The 15244-nt window shown below is 47.3% G+C and overlaps 1 protein-coding gene across 2 annotated transcripts in view; it reads right to left on the bottom strand.

The window, feature by feature from the left end:
- Abca4 (ATP binding cassette subfamily A member 4) overlaps positions 1-15244 on the bottom strand; it is a 137356-nt gene that overhangs the window by 51920 nt on the left and 70192 nt on the right. For both annotated transcript variants that reach the window (NM_001446892.1, XM_087624884.1), the window contains 7 exon segments: positions 736-873; positions 1401-1540; positions 3407-3538; positions 5633-5807; positions 7297-7386; positions 10783-10848; positions 14876-15080. In NM_001446892.1, coding sequence (NP_001433821.1) covers positions 736-873; positions 1401-1540; positions 3407-3538; positions 5633-5807; positions 7297-7386; positions 10783-10848; positions 14876-15080 — 946 coding nt within the window.

The raw sequence follows: 15244 nt of genomic DNA, 5'->3' as shown, positions 1-15244 counted from the left end.
TCTGCAAACCTTCAGTGAGGGGCAGGAGAAGTACAGTTAGAACAAAGGAGAGGGATTTCCTGGCTGGGCAGGATGAACCAGGATGAGCCTGCATGGACAGGCTCTAGAGTTCTGCCTGGTGTCGCTTCTAGATGTCAATTCTCTAGAAGGTGCTGGATAGACAAGAGCCCATCTTAAGGCACTTTCATCTGACGTGGCCTTCCGCTGTTCTAGACATCCAGCCCCATGTTCCTCACACCCGATCTCCGGAGGTCACAGGACAGCTAGGGAGTGTCTTGGGATGCCTTTAGGTCTCTTTATCCATCAATTTCTCTTTTCCAGATTGGAGGACTACAGGTAGAAAGAAATTTTTGCTTTGTTTTGTTGAAACAGGGCTTCGTGTAGCCCAGGCTTGCCTTTAACTTGCTACATAGTTTAATCTAATCTTGGATTTCTGCTCTACCTGCCCCTGCCTCCTGGCTGCTGAGATCGTATGCTTGTACTAGGCCTGGTTTATGAGTGGTTGAGGTAAAACTCGGGGCTTTGTGCATGCTTTGTAAACACTCCCAGCCCAACTTTCTGGACTGTTTTAGCAACAGACCACTTCATCAGGGATTCCCTGTTTGCAGGCTTTCCCATGAACATGGTGGCTGCAAGGGCTGTTAGGATATGTAGCTACAAAATTTGAGGTGTGAGAGAATGAGACTCCTGGAACAGCCTCAAGGAGAATATGGCGTACTGAGCAACAACCCTCACCTGAGCGATACTTCAGGAGCAGGTCCCAGATGGAGCGTCTAGAGTAAGGGTCCACCCCAGAGGTGGGCTCATCCAGGACCACCACCTTGGAATCTCCCACAAAAGCAATGGCAACAGACAGCTTCCTCTGCATGCCCCCTGGAGGCAGAAGGAAGATGATGACGGGGTATCACAGACATCTTGGCACGGGGACAAGAAAGGTCCAGAGCTGGTCACATATAGAGACTCTTTAAATCTGGCTACAGTTTGATATCGTCACCTTAGATATGCCTACATTGTCAGAAGTCATAGTATCATCCCGGCTCCATCGATGCCCATCATAGACCAGCCTTGTCTCCTAACACCCGATCATCTGAGAGCTGTGTCCTTAGCGTCACAGCTCTCCCGTTATAGCCCCAGTGGTTCTCAATTCTAATACTGAGACCCTTTAAGATAGTTCTTCACATTGTGGTGACCCCCTCCAACTGTAAAATTATTTTCATTGCTGCTTCATAACTGTAATTTTGTTATGAATCATAACGTAAATATCTGATATGCAGGGAATCTGATGGGTGGAGGGCTGTGAGCTACAGGTTGAGAACTTCTGTAACCCCAACCTTCTGCTAAGGTGCACTGGCGGCCAATGGCTGCTCCCATGTGGCCCGTCTCCTCCCAGTACCAAGCACCTGAAAGGTCCTGAGCTTCTTCGTTTCTCTTGTGGTGAAGGCCCGTGTCTTCTAACATGGCTTCCATCTCAAGCCGGGCCTCCTCCCAGGACCTCCCTTTCAGCTGGGCATAGAACAAGATATGCTCAGCCACCGTGAGGCTGTGGAAACAGGACAAGGAGAAAGGCGATAGGCTGAGCAATTTACCTTAGAAAATAAAGATGGCTACGAAGAGTTAGCCATCAAAAATTTCATTATGGTATTTCTTTGTGATAAAAGTAAAGCGACCAACCAATCCTGCCCAAAGATCTAATGAGAAAATGACTTAAACGGCTCATTCGTACAGTGGAGCAGTAGGTAAACATTACTTCTTAAAGGAATACGTAATCATATTTATCGCAACTCATGTAAAAGCAGTAATGGGGCTGGAGAGATGGCTCAGTGGTTAAGAACAATTGTTGCTTTTACAGAGGACCTGGGATTGAGTCCCAGCACCCACATAGTGACTCATAGCTGTCTGGAACTCCGGGTCCATCGTATCTGATATCCTCTTCTCTGACACTAGCAACACAAGTAGTGCACTGATGTGCACTCAGGTAAAACGCTCACACTCATAGTTCAACAGCTCAAGAGCAATCACACTTCCAAAGAGTGGGGTCACAAAATTGTACATATGATTTATTCTCCTTTATAATTTTTAGATTGTTGTGCATTTCTACACATGCAGAGAAATGTCTGAAGAATCATATCTGGAGGTGTTAACAGTGATTGCCTCTGGGCGCTGAAAGGACTGGTAACAGTTTTTTTCTTTTGTATTTATCTGTCTTCTCCCCTTCACCCCCCTCCTTCCCTCCACAATGACTAGAGTCAGGATGGAAAATATTTTTCAATTAGAAAGAAAGAGAGAGTGGGGAAAGAGAGAGAAAAGGGAAGGGAGAAGGGGATGGGGAGGGAGAAGGAAGAAAGACAGAAGGGAGAAAAGACAGAAAACTCAAGCAAGCTGGCATGAAAGTCTCTCCCCCAGGGCAGTCTTTAGCACCAGGGGTCTGCATGGAAAGGGGACAGCATATCTCTTCTTTCTGGTTCCTGCCAGGAAGTATTTTGGGACAAGTAAGGGGAAATGTCAAAAAAGAAGTTGCTGTCCTGGGCTGGAAAGATGGCTCAGCAATTAAGAGCACTGACAGCTCTTCTAGAAGTCAGGAATTCAATTCCCAGCAACCACATGGTAGCTCACAACCATCTGTAATGGGATCCGATGCCCTCTTCTGGTGTGTCTGAAGACAACTACAGTGCACTCACATTAAATAAATAAATAAATAAATAAATAAATAAATAAATAAATCTATCTTTAAAAAAAAAAAAAGAAGTTGCTGTCTCTCTTGTGGCTGGGGACATCTGAACTCCGATCACTAGGAGTACAGCCTCACATCTGGAGGGACAATGGCTTTGACTGTAAAGACCAGAAAAAAGCATTGCTAAGTTGGGCTGGAGCAGGATACAGGTGGCTTAGCATTACTGTGGCTCCGATGAAACACCTTTACCAAAGCAACTCGGGGAGGAAAGGATTTGGTTTACACTTCATCCCCAAAGAAAGTTAGGACAGGAACTCAAGCAGGGCAGGAATCTGGAGGCAGGAGCTGATGCAGAGGCCATGGAGGGGTGCTGCTTACTGGCTTGCTCTCCATAGCTTGCTCAGCCTGCTTTCTTACAGAATCCAGGCCCACCAGCACAGGAGTGGCACCATCCCCAATGGGCTGCACCCTCCCCCGTCAATCACTAATTAATAAAATGCCCCACAGCCATGCCTACAGCCTAATCTTACTGAAGCTCTTTCTCAGTTGAGGCTCCCTCTTGAGCTTGTGTCAAGTCGAAATAAAACGAAGCCAGCACACAGCAGGAGGTTGTTTCCAACAGATTGTTTTCCTGTGGTGCTGCGAGTGGAACCCAGGGCAATGAACAAGCCAGGCAAGTACTGTACCCCAGAGCCCAGTCCTTGCCCAGGAGTACCTCAGCTCCAGTGCACTTACTGATGGAACAGGATGTTGTGTTGGGGACACATGCCCAGGCTCTGGCGTACTGCATCCAGGCTGATTTCAATGTCTTTTCCCCCAATAAGCACAGTTCCTGATGTTGGCGGCAACAGACCCGTGAGGATGGACCTGCCAAGCACAGGGTTAAGTGGCAGAAGGAGGATTTCGATTCCTGCCCCATCTCTCTATCAAGCGCAAACCCGCAGTAGCTGAGCATCCTAGAAAATGTCCACACAGGGTTTACTTAGCACCAGCTCCTTGCTTCAAGTCCTAGTGTCCAGGACCTCAAGGGCCATCTTTCTCTACTTTTTATTTCCTAGTGCTCCCAAGCTAGTAACAGGAACCTCAGGGCTTCCCAGCCTCAGGCACCCCATCACCAATTAGCCATCACCGTGGTGGTCAGTTGCAGTGCCCACTGGGAGTTGTAGTGTCCATTATGATAGTCTGTCAGAGCCGTGGTGTTCAGGGATGTGGTAAGCTCTAGTGATCACTTGTTTTACTCTGTGGTCAGTGGTAGTGTCTGCTGTGAAGGTCTGCCACAGTGGTAGTTTGGTGGCTATTGCTGTGGCCAGCCATTGTGGTCACTGTCATGGTCACGGTTGTGGTCGGTTAAAGGACTTTAGGGCACAGCCCGGCTGTTTTGACTGGGCGAGCAGCCCTGTGGAGAAGCCAGCTGTTGACTTTACAAAGCCCAGACGAGCATGGTGAGAAGCTGGAATTACCACTGACAATTTCATTTGGGAATTCCAAACGTGAAAATGTAACAATGTTGTGATTTTTTTTTTCTTTCTTCATTTATACAAAACATGACTCCCAGCTGTTTGGGTAGTTGTCTAAGTTAAGTGAATCAAACACACTTAAAAAAACAAACAAAAACCAAAAAATTGGGCACCGGCACGAAGTGAAACTTAAAATGTTACGTTATTCCCAGCATTAGGAAGCACTTGTGTTCCGATCCCAGGGGAAGTTGAATTTCTGCACTGAGTGAAGTCATGTGTTTGTCTTCGAGAGATCCTGGGGTCTTGGGAGCTTCCTGTGTTCTCTGACCACGTGAGTTAGCAAGGAGATAGCCCTAGGATGCCACACCCAGCTCTGTCTCAAGTTCTGATAAAATCGCACGCTCTCAGAACCTGTACTTAGGAGCTGAAATCTTTGTTGATCAACCATTAGAGGGAAACAGTACCAAGCCCAATGGCACCAGCCCCGCATTCCATTCCCACAGAAAGGCCCAGGAGCACATTCCAAAGTAGGGTGTACACCGCTGTTCCTTCCCGGGGCTCTGTAAGCCAAGGATTTGATGGCTGCTGTCACATGGCTTGTTGACCCCTACCCCTCCTCCACCGGTCCCCCGGAGGTCCGCACAGGAGCCCTGACCGCCTGTTCTCAGCAGGTGGCGCTAGGGCCCCTTGTAGATGGAGGGCGAAATCCACCCAGAGCCTCAAAGCTTCCTGCTCTTGTCCTTTCGCCAGGCAGCGAGTCTACTCCACTGTTCTCCCTACATTTTCTCAGAATGTAACCAGCCCCCATGAGTGGTCCCACGCCAGCACTAAAGCATCCTAAGTATTAATTGGTAGGAAAAGGAGGGCTACGTAAAAACAGACATGTTCTAGGCCGGACATGGGCAGCAATGGCTTTATCCTCACTGTGGGAGGTGTGTGAGGTGGGAGTTAAGGAGGGGCCTCGGGTGTTAGAAACAAGCCCCGGAGATTGTGCTGAGAGGACCTGGCTAACACACCCACATCCAACTCAGTGGCTTCAGGAAAATCACTTAAACTTTGAATGTCCAAGGGGGCAATAAACTTACTCCATCTTCTCTAACGGATATCATATAAAATATACATGAGTGGATTTTCAATACTGCAGCATACTTAGAAGAATCTCCCTGTGCCCCACTCCACCCCACCCACCTCCCCGCAGTTGAGCATGGTGTGTGTTTTAGACAGGGTCTCACTATATAGTTCTCACTATCCTGGAACTCACTATGTAGACCAAGTTGGCCTTGAACCCACAGAGTTCATCAGCCTCTGCCTCCCTGGTGCTGGAATTAAAGGCACGTATCACCATGCTCAGCTAGAGATTTGGGACCAGAATAAAAATAGTGGTTGTTTGCTTGTTTCCACCAAAATTCAGTGAGGAAGAGCAGACTGCTGTTGTGGGGGGAATGAAGCCAGGGAGTGATGGGTGGAGTGGGATGGGAGACAGCCTCTTTGCTAGAGAACTCACAAGGTGGTGGTTTTTCCGGCTCCATTGTGACCCAGGAATGCAGTGATTTGGTTCTCATAGAAAGTGATGTTAAGGCGGTCCACGGCTGGCCGGCTACCGGGCTCAAACACCTTCACCAGGTTCTTCACACACACTCCAGGCACCAACCCTGGAAGCTCACGTTCAAAAAAGGAGTCTTGGAGGGAAAAGCACATTGCAGAAATACAGCACGTTAAGGACTTCGTGCTTAATGAACAATCCTGTGTAATTTCACCCTCCCACATGACTGCGACTTTGCAAAGAAGATCAAAGCAGCAGTAGTTACAGTTGCACTGCCATGGATTTAACACTTACTGTGAGTTACGCACTGTTTCCAACAATTCCCTCCCTTCACACATATACTCCTATAGGTAGATATTACCAGGCACCCTTCAATAGGTGACAAGACTGAGAGACGTCACACGTTCCATCAAGGCCACATGGCAAGTATGGGCCCAGAGCCCATACCCATCTGAAACAGCCTCTCTCTATATACTGAGTTACCCCAAGTCCTGTCTTTGCTTCCCAGGATCTTCCCAGGTTTCTGGCATTGTCTCTTATTCCTCAGGCTCCAGGACAACCTACTCTTCCTCACCATGACTCCTTCCTCCCTATACTTCCTGTCTTCTCCAGTACCGACCTACTCCTCCCTCCCCTGACCTCCCCCACAGCACACACAACATCTTTTCTGTAGTTCACTCTATACAGCCTAGATTAACCACTGTCAGAGTATTAATTCTAATTAATGAATGGTCCCTTGCTCTGTCCCCAACTCCCATTGCATTGTCTGCCTGTGCCTCCTGGCCCCAACTAAAGCTGAGGTGGAACCAGCATCCTCCACAAGGCTCCTTTTAACTTTAGCGTACCTAGAGGACCTTCTAGAGGTACTCCACTCTGCAAAGCGGCTCTGTGAGGATTCAGGTCTCCAACATCAGCTTTGCAAAGTGGTACCCGTGGGGAGCCTGGAGGCTGGACCCACTCAGTCCGACGTCAGGCTAAATCAGAGTCTGTCAGAGCCTCTCAAAACCCAAGGAATGCATGTACTCAGGGGTGAGCAGCCTTAGGAGAACTAGTTCAAGAGTGAAGACAAAGCAGCAGAGGCCAGGGGAAAGAGTCTTAGGGACCCTGCCACCAGCCCAGGAACGATTCGGTAACTCCCACTGCCAGGAAAGGCTTTTGATGGTTGCAGTGAATGGGCTCTGGGTTTGTAAACCTCGAATGAAGTGCAGTCAGCTCTGCTAGACTCCTTCCCCTCACTGCATTTATTTCTGTCTTTCCTTATAGCTCATATCCGCTTCGAGTCCCAGTGACCCAAGTCATTGTTCTGACTAAATCCTCGGAAGTCAGCACATTCGTGCAATGCACTTGGGACTTGCCTAACAAGGGCACAAACACACTACAGACCTGGGATCTGCTTTCTCCAGGAAACATGCACTAACGTCTGGGTTGGACCATTCATTCTCCTTGTGTGCAGCTGGACATCAGACTTAACACCAGTCAGAAGAGGGAGGCAGCTTCCTGGCTTTCATGTTGTCCATCTTGTGCTTTGGCTCTGGCACTACTGAAGTTTTTACCTTGTTTCTGTTCTGCTCTTTTGGGGGTGGGGGTGGGGATGGGGTGGGGGTGGGGGTGGGGTGGGGGATTACCATTCATTCCTTCTGGGTACTCCGGATCCTCTATTTCCTCTGTTAAGGGTTCAGTCTTTTCCAGTGCCCTTTCTTCTCTGGTCGAACAACCTGAACCGATCAGACACCAATGTTACTCTTCAGGAGAGACAGGAAAGGAGAGGAGGTGTAGAGGGAACGGATGTGTTTCCCACCACAGGAGGTGGAGCCATCATTGCTTTGAGACCAGTCTTTTGCATGGTCTCCAGCTCTGACCTGCTGCCAGGCTGTGAGGTACTCAAATCTGATTGTGCCAATTTCTCAGGGCCCAGGGGGACTTTTTTTTAATTGGAGCCTTGAAGCTGGAGAGCTTTGATTTACTCTGTTTGCTTTTACAGGGAGCTGGGAATCAAATCCAGTACCTCCTGCTTGGTAGACAGGAACTCCACCACCAAGCCACACTTGCAGCACTCACCAATTCCTTTTAATGTGGCAGACTTCCCATGTCAGAAATTGTAATAAAAACAAAAACAAGCTGGTCAGTGGCGGTGCTCGCCTTTAGCCCCAGCACTGGGGAGGCAGAGACAGGTGTGTTTCTGAGTTCAAGGCCAGCCTGGTCTACAAAGCAGGTTCCAGGACAGCCAGGGCTACATAGAGAAACTCTGTCTTGAATGTTGTCCCTCTCAGGAGAAAAACAGTATCAGACAAATCAAAAAGCCCATCTCAGGATTAAATCTGTAATAGGTTGGTTTTCTTTAGCCTACCACCTGGTCCTTTTTGCTCCAACTAAAACATGTCAGTCATGGGAGCCCTGAGCAAAAATCCGTCTATAGTGATATGGTGGGTAGCTAGCTTAAATCTGAGTTTGGGAAACAGCTCCCTTTAAAAAGCCATGTATTTGGGTGTTCAGAAATCTTAGGGTAATACCAGGGTGGAGCCTGGTGGGTATATGGGATTCCTCTCTTTGTCTCTCTCAGTCTCTGTCTCTGTCTGTCTGTCTGTCTGTCTGTCTGTCTCTCTCTCTCTCTCTCTCTCTCACACACACACACACACACACACACACACACACACACACACAGATATTTTATTTTTTAATGGCATTTGGTCTGGTATCAAGGACACCCTGGAAAAGGAAGAGGTAGAAAGGCAACCAAGCCAGAAAGGAAGCAGGAAGAAAAAGGAAGCCACTAGCACCAAGCCCTTAGGGCTCTGCTTCAAGTACATAGGGGCAAGCACCTGGGAGTATTCTCAGCGTCGCCACGTCGCCACGGCCTCTAGATTTTCAGGATGTGAGAGCCAAGGCTTGGTGGTCAGAGGTGTGCTGCCCCTGTACTTCTGTCTGCACTTCCTGAGCAGTTTTGACTTTATTCTCCACAGTTCCTAAGGTCAACATACTGGCTATCAACCACCCTCCTGTGTAATAAAACAATAAGAACAAATATCTTTCTAAATAACCGCTAGGGTGACACCCTCCTCGTGAAATGTCCTCAGCTGTTCTAAATTTTGCCTTAGTGTCCAGGGGGCTTTCAATAGGAAATTGATGACTCCAAGTCTCTGCTTCTTCAACAATGAAAGGGGGTTAGGGAGTGACTCAGCCGCTGTCTGATCTTAGATAGTGTGAGGGGTTACATTTATTCTAGCCTATGAGACAGGTGAAAAGTATTTCACTTCTGTCAGCAAAAGTGTGTGTCTGGTTTTCAAGGAACATGTTTCTCAAGATTTTTTTTTTTCTTGAGCAGCAGAGTATCTCTTGGGATATTGGAGTAGGGGTTGGGGGACAGCATGAGCCCCTATGTTCACTGACAATAACATTCCATGTTAAATATACCTATTTGTGATGGATTGAAGATTTTATTTTAGTGGAATTTTAAAAGTTTGTAGATAAACATGGTGCACAAAAACAATATAATAGGAAAATACTGGCCTGTCAAAATAGTATTTGTGTGAACTAAAAAAATATATAAAGAGGCCGGAGGGATGGCTCAGAGGTTAAGAGCATTGGGTGTTCTTCCAGAGGTCCTGAGTTCAATTTCCAGCAACCCCATAGTGCCTCACAACCGTCTATAATGGGATCGGATTCCCTCCTCTGTTGGCATGAACAGAGCACTCATACACATAAAAACATATACAAAGAAAAATACTTGGGGGCAGGGGGAGACCCTTAAAATACCAACCAGACAAAAATTTATACGAGCTTTTTAAAGGCTCCAGATTAAATACCTTAAAAGTTAAAGAAAAACTAAAGACCTTTGTGAGTGCTTAAAGGCTAAATCTTGTTCCAGGCCCAGTAACTCAAAGTGAAGCGTGGACAGGCGAAGGGTGAACGCTAATGCTGGTAAGCAGTGGTTTCTCTTTCAGAGCCTCCCAGTTCTAGCAGAGACTGTAGCTTATCACTCTAGAAAAGTGGTTCTCAACCCGTGGATCCAGACCCCTTGGACGACTATCTCCAAAAATATTTACGTTACAATTCATAACGGTGACAACATTACAATTATGAAGTGGCAACCAAAATCACTTTATGGTTGGGGTCACCACAGCCCGAGGAGTCATGCTAAAGGGATGTAGCACCAGAAGGGTTAAGAACCACTGATCCAGAGTTTCTCTGCCTTCTCAGAACTCCAAGACTGTGAGACGAGGTTTTCCTTCTGACTTCTAGAAACTTCTAGGCCTACTGTTTGGTTTATTAAGAAAGATAAATTGGACTTAGGGGGGCACTGTCAGCCAATGTCCCTTTTGCCTTCTTCAACCATAAGAAAGTCTTCAGAGAGTGAATTACTGTGCGTTTGGAAAATGTGGAACATAACGGCAGAGAGGAAGGAGGCAGCAAAAGTTGAGGGCGAGGCTCTCTCAATGATTCCTAGATCTCTGCTTTAAAAGTTGGAGAAAGGTATTGAACTTACGAAACGGTGCACCCTTTTCAACAGGTATCCAATGCCCCAGGACCAACTGTCAACTTTCTGCTTTTCACTCTGGCTCTGGGATTCGTGAAAGGTAAGCTTGTGGAAGCTGTGACATTGTGACATCCCACTTGCCCATGGCAGGCAGCTGACTAGCAGGAATCATGCACTTGACACAGGGCCACCTTGACACCTGTTAACATGTCTTACACATGCCCCCAAAAAGTAGTTTCAGTCCTGAAGGGTATCTGTTGTTCTTACTTTTGTTTTGTTTGTTTTGTTGGTCTTTTTTTCTTTTTAAGATTTATTTATTTTGTTTTATATAATCACACTGTCCCTGTCTTCAGACACACCAGAGGAGGGCATTGGATCCCATTACAGATGGTTGTGAGCCACCATGTGGTTGCTGGGGATTGAACTCAGGACCTCTGGAAGAGCAGTCAGTGCTCTTAACCACTGAGCCACCTCTTCAGCTCAGGGTTTCTCTGGGTAGCCCTAGCTGTATAGACCTCACTCTGTAGACCAGACTGGTCTGGAACTCACAGAGACCCTCCTGCCTCTGCATCTCAGGTGCTGGTAGTAAAGGTGTGCATCACCACTACCTGTTTTAATTAAAACAAAACAAACTCACCTTCACCTCCAAGCCAGTAAGACTCCTGTAGAAGGAAGTACCAGGGAAGTGGGGTGCCATAGTCTCCTGAAAACCGGAAAACAAAGAGAAGACTGTGAGCCCCATCCCACCACATCACGCAAGCTCCACAAACACCTTTCTAAGTCTCAAATTACACTTCTAGGTATTCGGAGTCACAAGCCAGTATGTAGTCACTGACGGCCAACAGACTGACTGACTGCTCCTTTCAGTAAGATTTCAGTCAAAATACCATGGGGCTTTGTGTGTGTGTGTGTGTGTGTGTGTGTGTGTGTGTGTGTGTGTGTGTTTTGGGTGTTACCAGCAACACTAACCATGATGATATTGGTTGACATCAATTTTCCAAGAAATAAATACTTCTAAGAATTAAATCATGCCATTTTTTAGCAGTTACCACAAAACAGTAATTGTTGCTAATCGCAAATATCTGCTGGACCCCACTTATCTGACAGGCATGTTGTACACGTCCAGTGTCTTACATCACTGATTTCTGAAAGCAACCCCAGGAATTGGGTATTAATGTTAGTCTGAAGGATGCTGAGACTGAAGTGTACCAGCTTTGAGCCATCTGTCCCAATCACAGCTAAGTAAAGGAAAACACGAGGATTCTAACCCAGGCGATCTGGTTACAATGTCAGCACTCCCAACTCCCCTACCCTATCCCACTGGACTCAGCTGTATTTTAAGGGAAAAAGGCTCACAGACTTTTGATTCAGTTCTCTTTGCCATGTTTTTTTTTTTTGTTTTGTTTTTTTTTTGTTTTTTTGTTTTTTTGTTTTTTTGGTTCTTTTTTTCGGAGCTGGGGACCGAACCCAGGGCCTTGCGCTTCCTAGGTAAGCGCTCTACCACTGAGCTAAATCCCCAGCCCCGCCATGTTTTTACCCTTTAAAATGTTGTGGGTTTTTTGTTTTTTAAATAAAAATGTGGACGTTACTTATCTTTCCCCTATATTTTTTTGTCAGTGTGTGGGTGTGTATGCCTACATGTGAGCACACGTATGTGGGTGTAGGTGCCGTCTGAGGCCTAAAGAGTCAGATCCCATGGAGCTGGAGTTGTAGACTGCCGTGAGCCACCTGAAGTGGGTTCTCAGCACTGAATTTGGGTCCCCAGGAAGAACAGAAGTGCTTGTAACTGCTGAGCGATCTCTTTAGCCCTCGCTGCTGTTTTAAGAGTCATGTATCATGACTTTTGCCGCTGCTAGACTGTGATTCAAGGGCAAGCCTGGAATTTCACTTTCTTTCAAGTTTGTTTGTTTATGTATTTGTTTGTTTGGTGTGGGTTTTTTTGGGGGGTGTGTGTGTGCACGTGCTGGCACAGGCTCACGTGGCAGACGGAGGATGACACAAGTCATCTCCCTCATTCTCCTTTTAGCGTTCTGCCCTCTCACTGTTTGCGCTGCTGTCCCCATTCTCCTGACTTTCCCACCCATTTCCATAGAAGTGCTTAGATTACAAATGTGTTTTGTGCATGAGGCTTTTTAATTCGGGTTTGGAAATTGAACTCGGGTGGACCTTCTCGGCTCTCCATATTAAGGTCTCGGGACCTCGTGCATGCTAATCAAATGCTCTACCACTGAGCTACATCTTCAGCCCTGGCTCTATCTCCTCTAAACACCCTGGTTCCCAGAACGGGGCCACATATCGAGGCTACTCAGTGAATATTGTTGATGAAATGGAAGCTTAGCTTGGCTATACTAATGTACAAATTCCTATTCAACACAGCTAATTTTCCTTTATCAGATCTCCTTCCAGTGGCACGGGGAGATGAAACCAAAAAAATCTAACAGGCTGACCCTAATTCTGGATATTCTCAGAATAGAATTCAATGGTGGGTGAAAGAGAATTCAATTGTGTTTAAGAAAACACACATGTAGTGTCTAAGAACTAATAAGAGAAAACAGGACACCAGTGTCTCAACCTTGTATCTCAAAAGGTGGCCTTGTTTAGAAGGCAGATAGTTCAGAAGGTGCTTAGCTAAGTTAGGTGGGGCCACGCTGGAGTAGGATGGCCCTAATCTAACGCCATACAGAGTCGTCATAAGATGATAGCCATGCACACAGGGAAGGTGGTGCATGAAGGGGAGGATCAGAGTCACAGGCCTGCAACCCAAGGAAAGCCAGGTCAAAACCCTCCAGAAGCTTGGCTTTGTGGGGAACATGGCCTTCCCAATAGCTTCACTGTTCAATTCTAGCTTTCAGACAGTGAGATTAAAAACAAACAAACAAACAAAAACATATTATTTTAAGCCATGCTCCCCAAGGTTCTTGCTATGACAACTCTAGAAAAGCCATCGTCTTTCAGCCGGAACACAGACTCAAGCTTCTGGACCTCACCTAACCACTGTTTCCCATTCAGGGATCTCACACACTTGTTATTGTTCGTTTGATGCGGTGTCTTGTGACAGGATCTCACTGTGCAAACCAGGCTGCCCTTGAAGTCACAGTCTACCCCAGCTGGTTCCATCTCCTCATTTCTGAGAACCACCAGCTTGTTCCTCCCAAGGACCAGACCCAGCCTCACTTGTCCCTGTCTGCTTTTGGCAACAGTGTCAGGAGCTAGACCCAGATGTTGCTGTACAATGAAGGCCCCTCAGTGACATGGAGGTCATTCAGACCAGACAGGACTTGTCTAGCTATAAAAAAAAAAAAAAAAAAAAAAAAAAAGCTAATTTGAAGGAAAATCTGAGTTTCTGCAAAGTGGACACAAAATTTTGCAGCTAGCTAGTTTCGATCCAGTAGCTGGTTTTTCTATGCCTCAGGTTAATTAGAGTAGTGTCCGCCGATGACCAATCGCGAGCCAGATCATGTTTATGCTCTGGAGGGCTCGTATCCCAGGAAGGGCTGTAAGTCAATAAAGGAATACATAAGGTGCCATCATGTCAGGTGATGATGAATGTTTTTTTAAAAAGTAGGATCAAGAGTCAGGGCCACGAAGGGAATCCTGGTCGAACAGCGGTCAAGACCTAGCAATCTTCAGTCCAGAAAGATCACCAAGATAAGGTGACTGTTGAACAAAGTGTGGAAGGGAAGCCTGCAGACAGGAGGGAGAGCCTGGCTGGAAAGACAGCAGTGAAAACAGCGGGCATGGAGGTCGCGCAGAGAAGTGCGCTCAGTGTGTAGATGTGAGTGGGAGGTCCTGGTGGCTACAGCTGATGTGTGGGGGGAAGGGCAGGCGATGCGGGTGGGAGGAGAAACCAGGTAAGGAAGCTGTAGCAGGCCTGCGCGCTGGGACACCGGGACACCGGGTTTGACTCCGAATGAGGGGAAAGGACCATGAAAGGATTTGAACAGAGGTGTTGACACCATCTGGTCTAGATTGCAAAAGGCTCCATCTGCATACAGTGAGGACACGCGAGATGAGAGGCTGGGGAGGGAGACTTGGAGTGGGAAAGTGGGTCAGGGGTCAACGGAAGCAGATTCTAGACTTGTCTCCCAGTCCTTCCCCCCACCCCTCTTTCCTTCTTCTCCTCTTCTCCTCTTCCTCTTCCTCCTCCTTCTCCCTCTCACTCCCTCTCTTTCCCTCTCCCTTCCCACCCGTCATTTTGTGTAAGGTATGCGTGCGTGTAAAACACTTGTGCTTGTACACATGTTCGCACATGTGTGTGGGCACACATACTCATTAGCACGCGGGCAGAGGCTAGACAGCTCATCTCCCTCTGTTAGCTCCCACCTGACCCGCTGAGGCAGGATTATTTATTGAACAGGAAGCTCTTCTGGCCTGGCTGGCTGGCTAAAGAGCTCTCACATCCACTTGTTTCCACTTCCATAGCCTCTGGCAGACATGTGGGTTCTGGGGACTTGAACCCATGTCCTAAGGCTTGCAGCAGCAAGTACTTTTACCTACTGAGCCATCTCCCCAGCTCCAATTCTAGGCCTGTTTCTAAAGTGGAGACAATAATTTGCTGGTGGAGTTTTAACTTCTAGATGTAAATTCTAATGCTGGCCCTGAGAGTTTATATTCAAATAGCTTCAGAGGGGATCAAGTTTAAGCCAAAAGGTTGGGCCAGACCTCTGCATCTGAAGACTCTAATTCCCTTGACCTTGGGGAGATAAAGCGGCCTTACTTTCCTGGCTTACCTGGGAAAACTTGGTCAAGATACCAAGCAAGCAAGCCGTACAGAGCAGCATCGAGGAGCATCATCTTCATAGACAACAGGAAACTGAACTCATCCCCTTCCAGGGGACTCTTCCCAATGTTGCTCCACTGCAGTCCCAGGCCTTGCTCTTCAAAGCGGACCAGGTACTCGGTGCCAAACCCAAATGCCACCGGAGAAAGCAGGCTCTGCAATGAGCAGAGTCAATAAGGCAAACAGACAACAACGGGGCCCAGAGGTTCACAAGGGAAGGGATGAGGGCCAAAGGCATCTGTGTTGTGTCTGACAGCAAGGCCACTCTGGGAGGGCTTAAAGTGCTCTTCTCATGGGAAGAGAATTCTGAAAATGTTTA

The sequence above is a fragment of the Rattus norvegicus genome, chromosome 2, assembly GCF_021556685.1.
Source record: "Rattus norvegicus strain SHRSP/BbbUtx chromosome 2, alternate assembly SHRSP_T2T, whole genome shotgun sequence".
Lineage (NCBI taxonomy): Eukaryota > Metazoa > Chordata > Mammalia > Rodentia > Muridae > Rattus > Rattus norvegicus.
The sequence above is the reverse complement of the archived record's forward strand: the minus strand, read 5'-3'. Positions and strand labels throughout refer to the sequence as shown.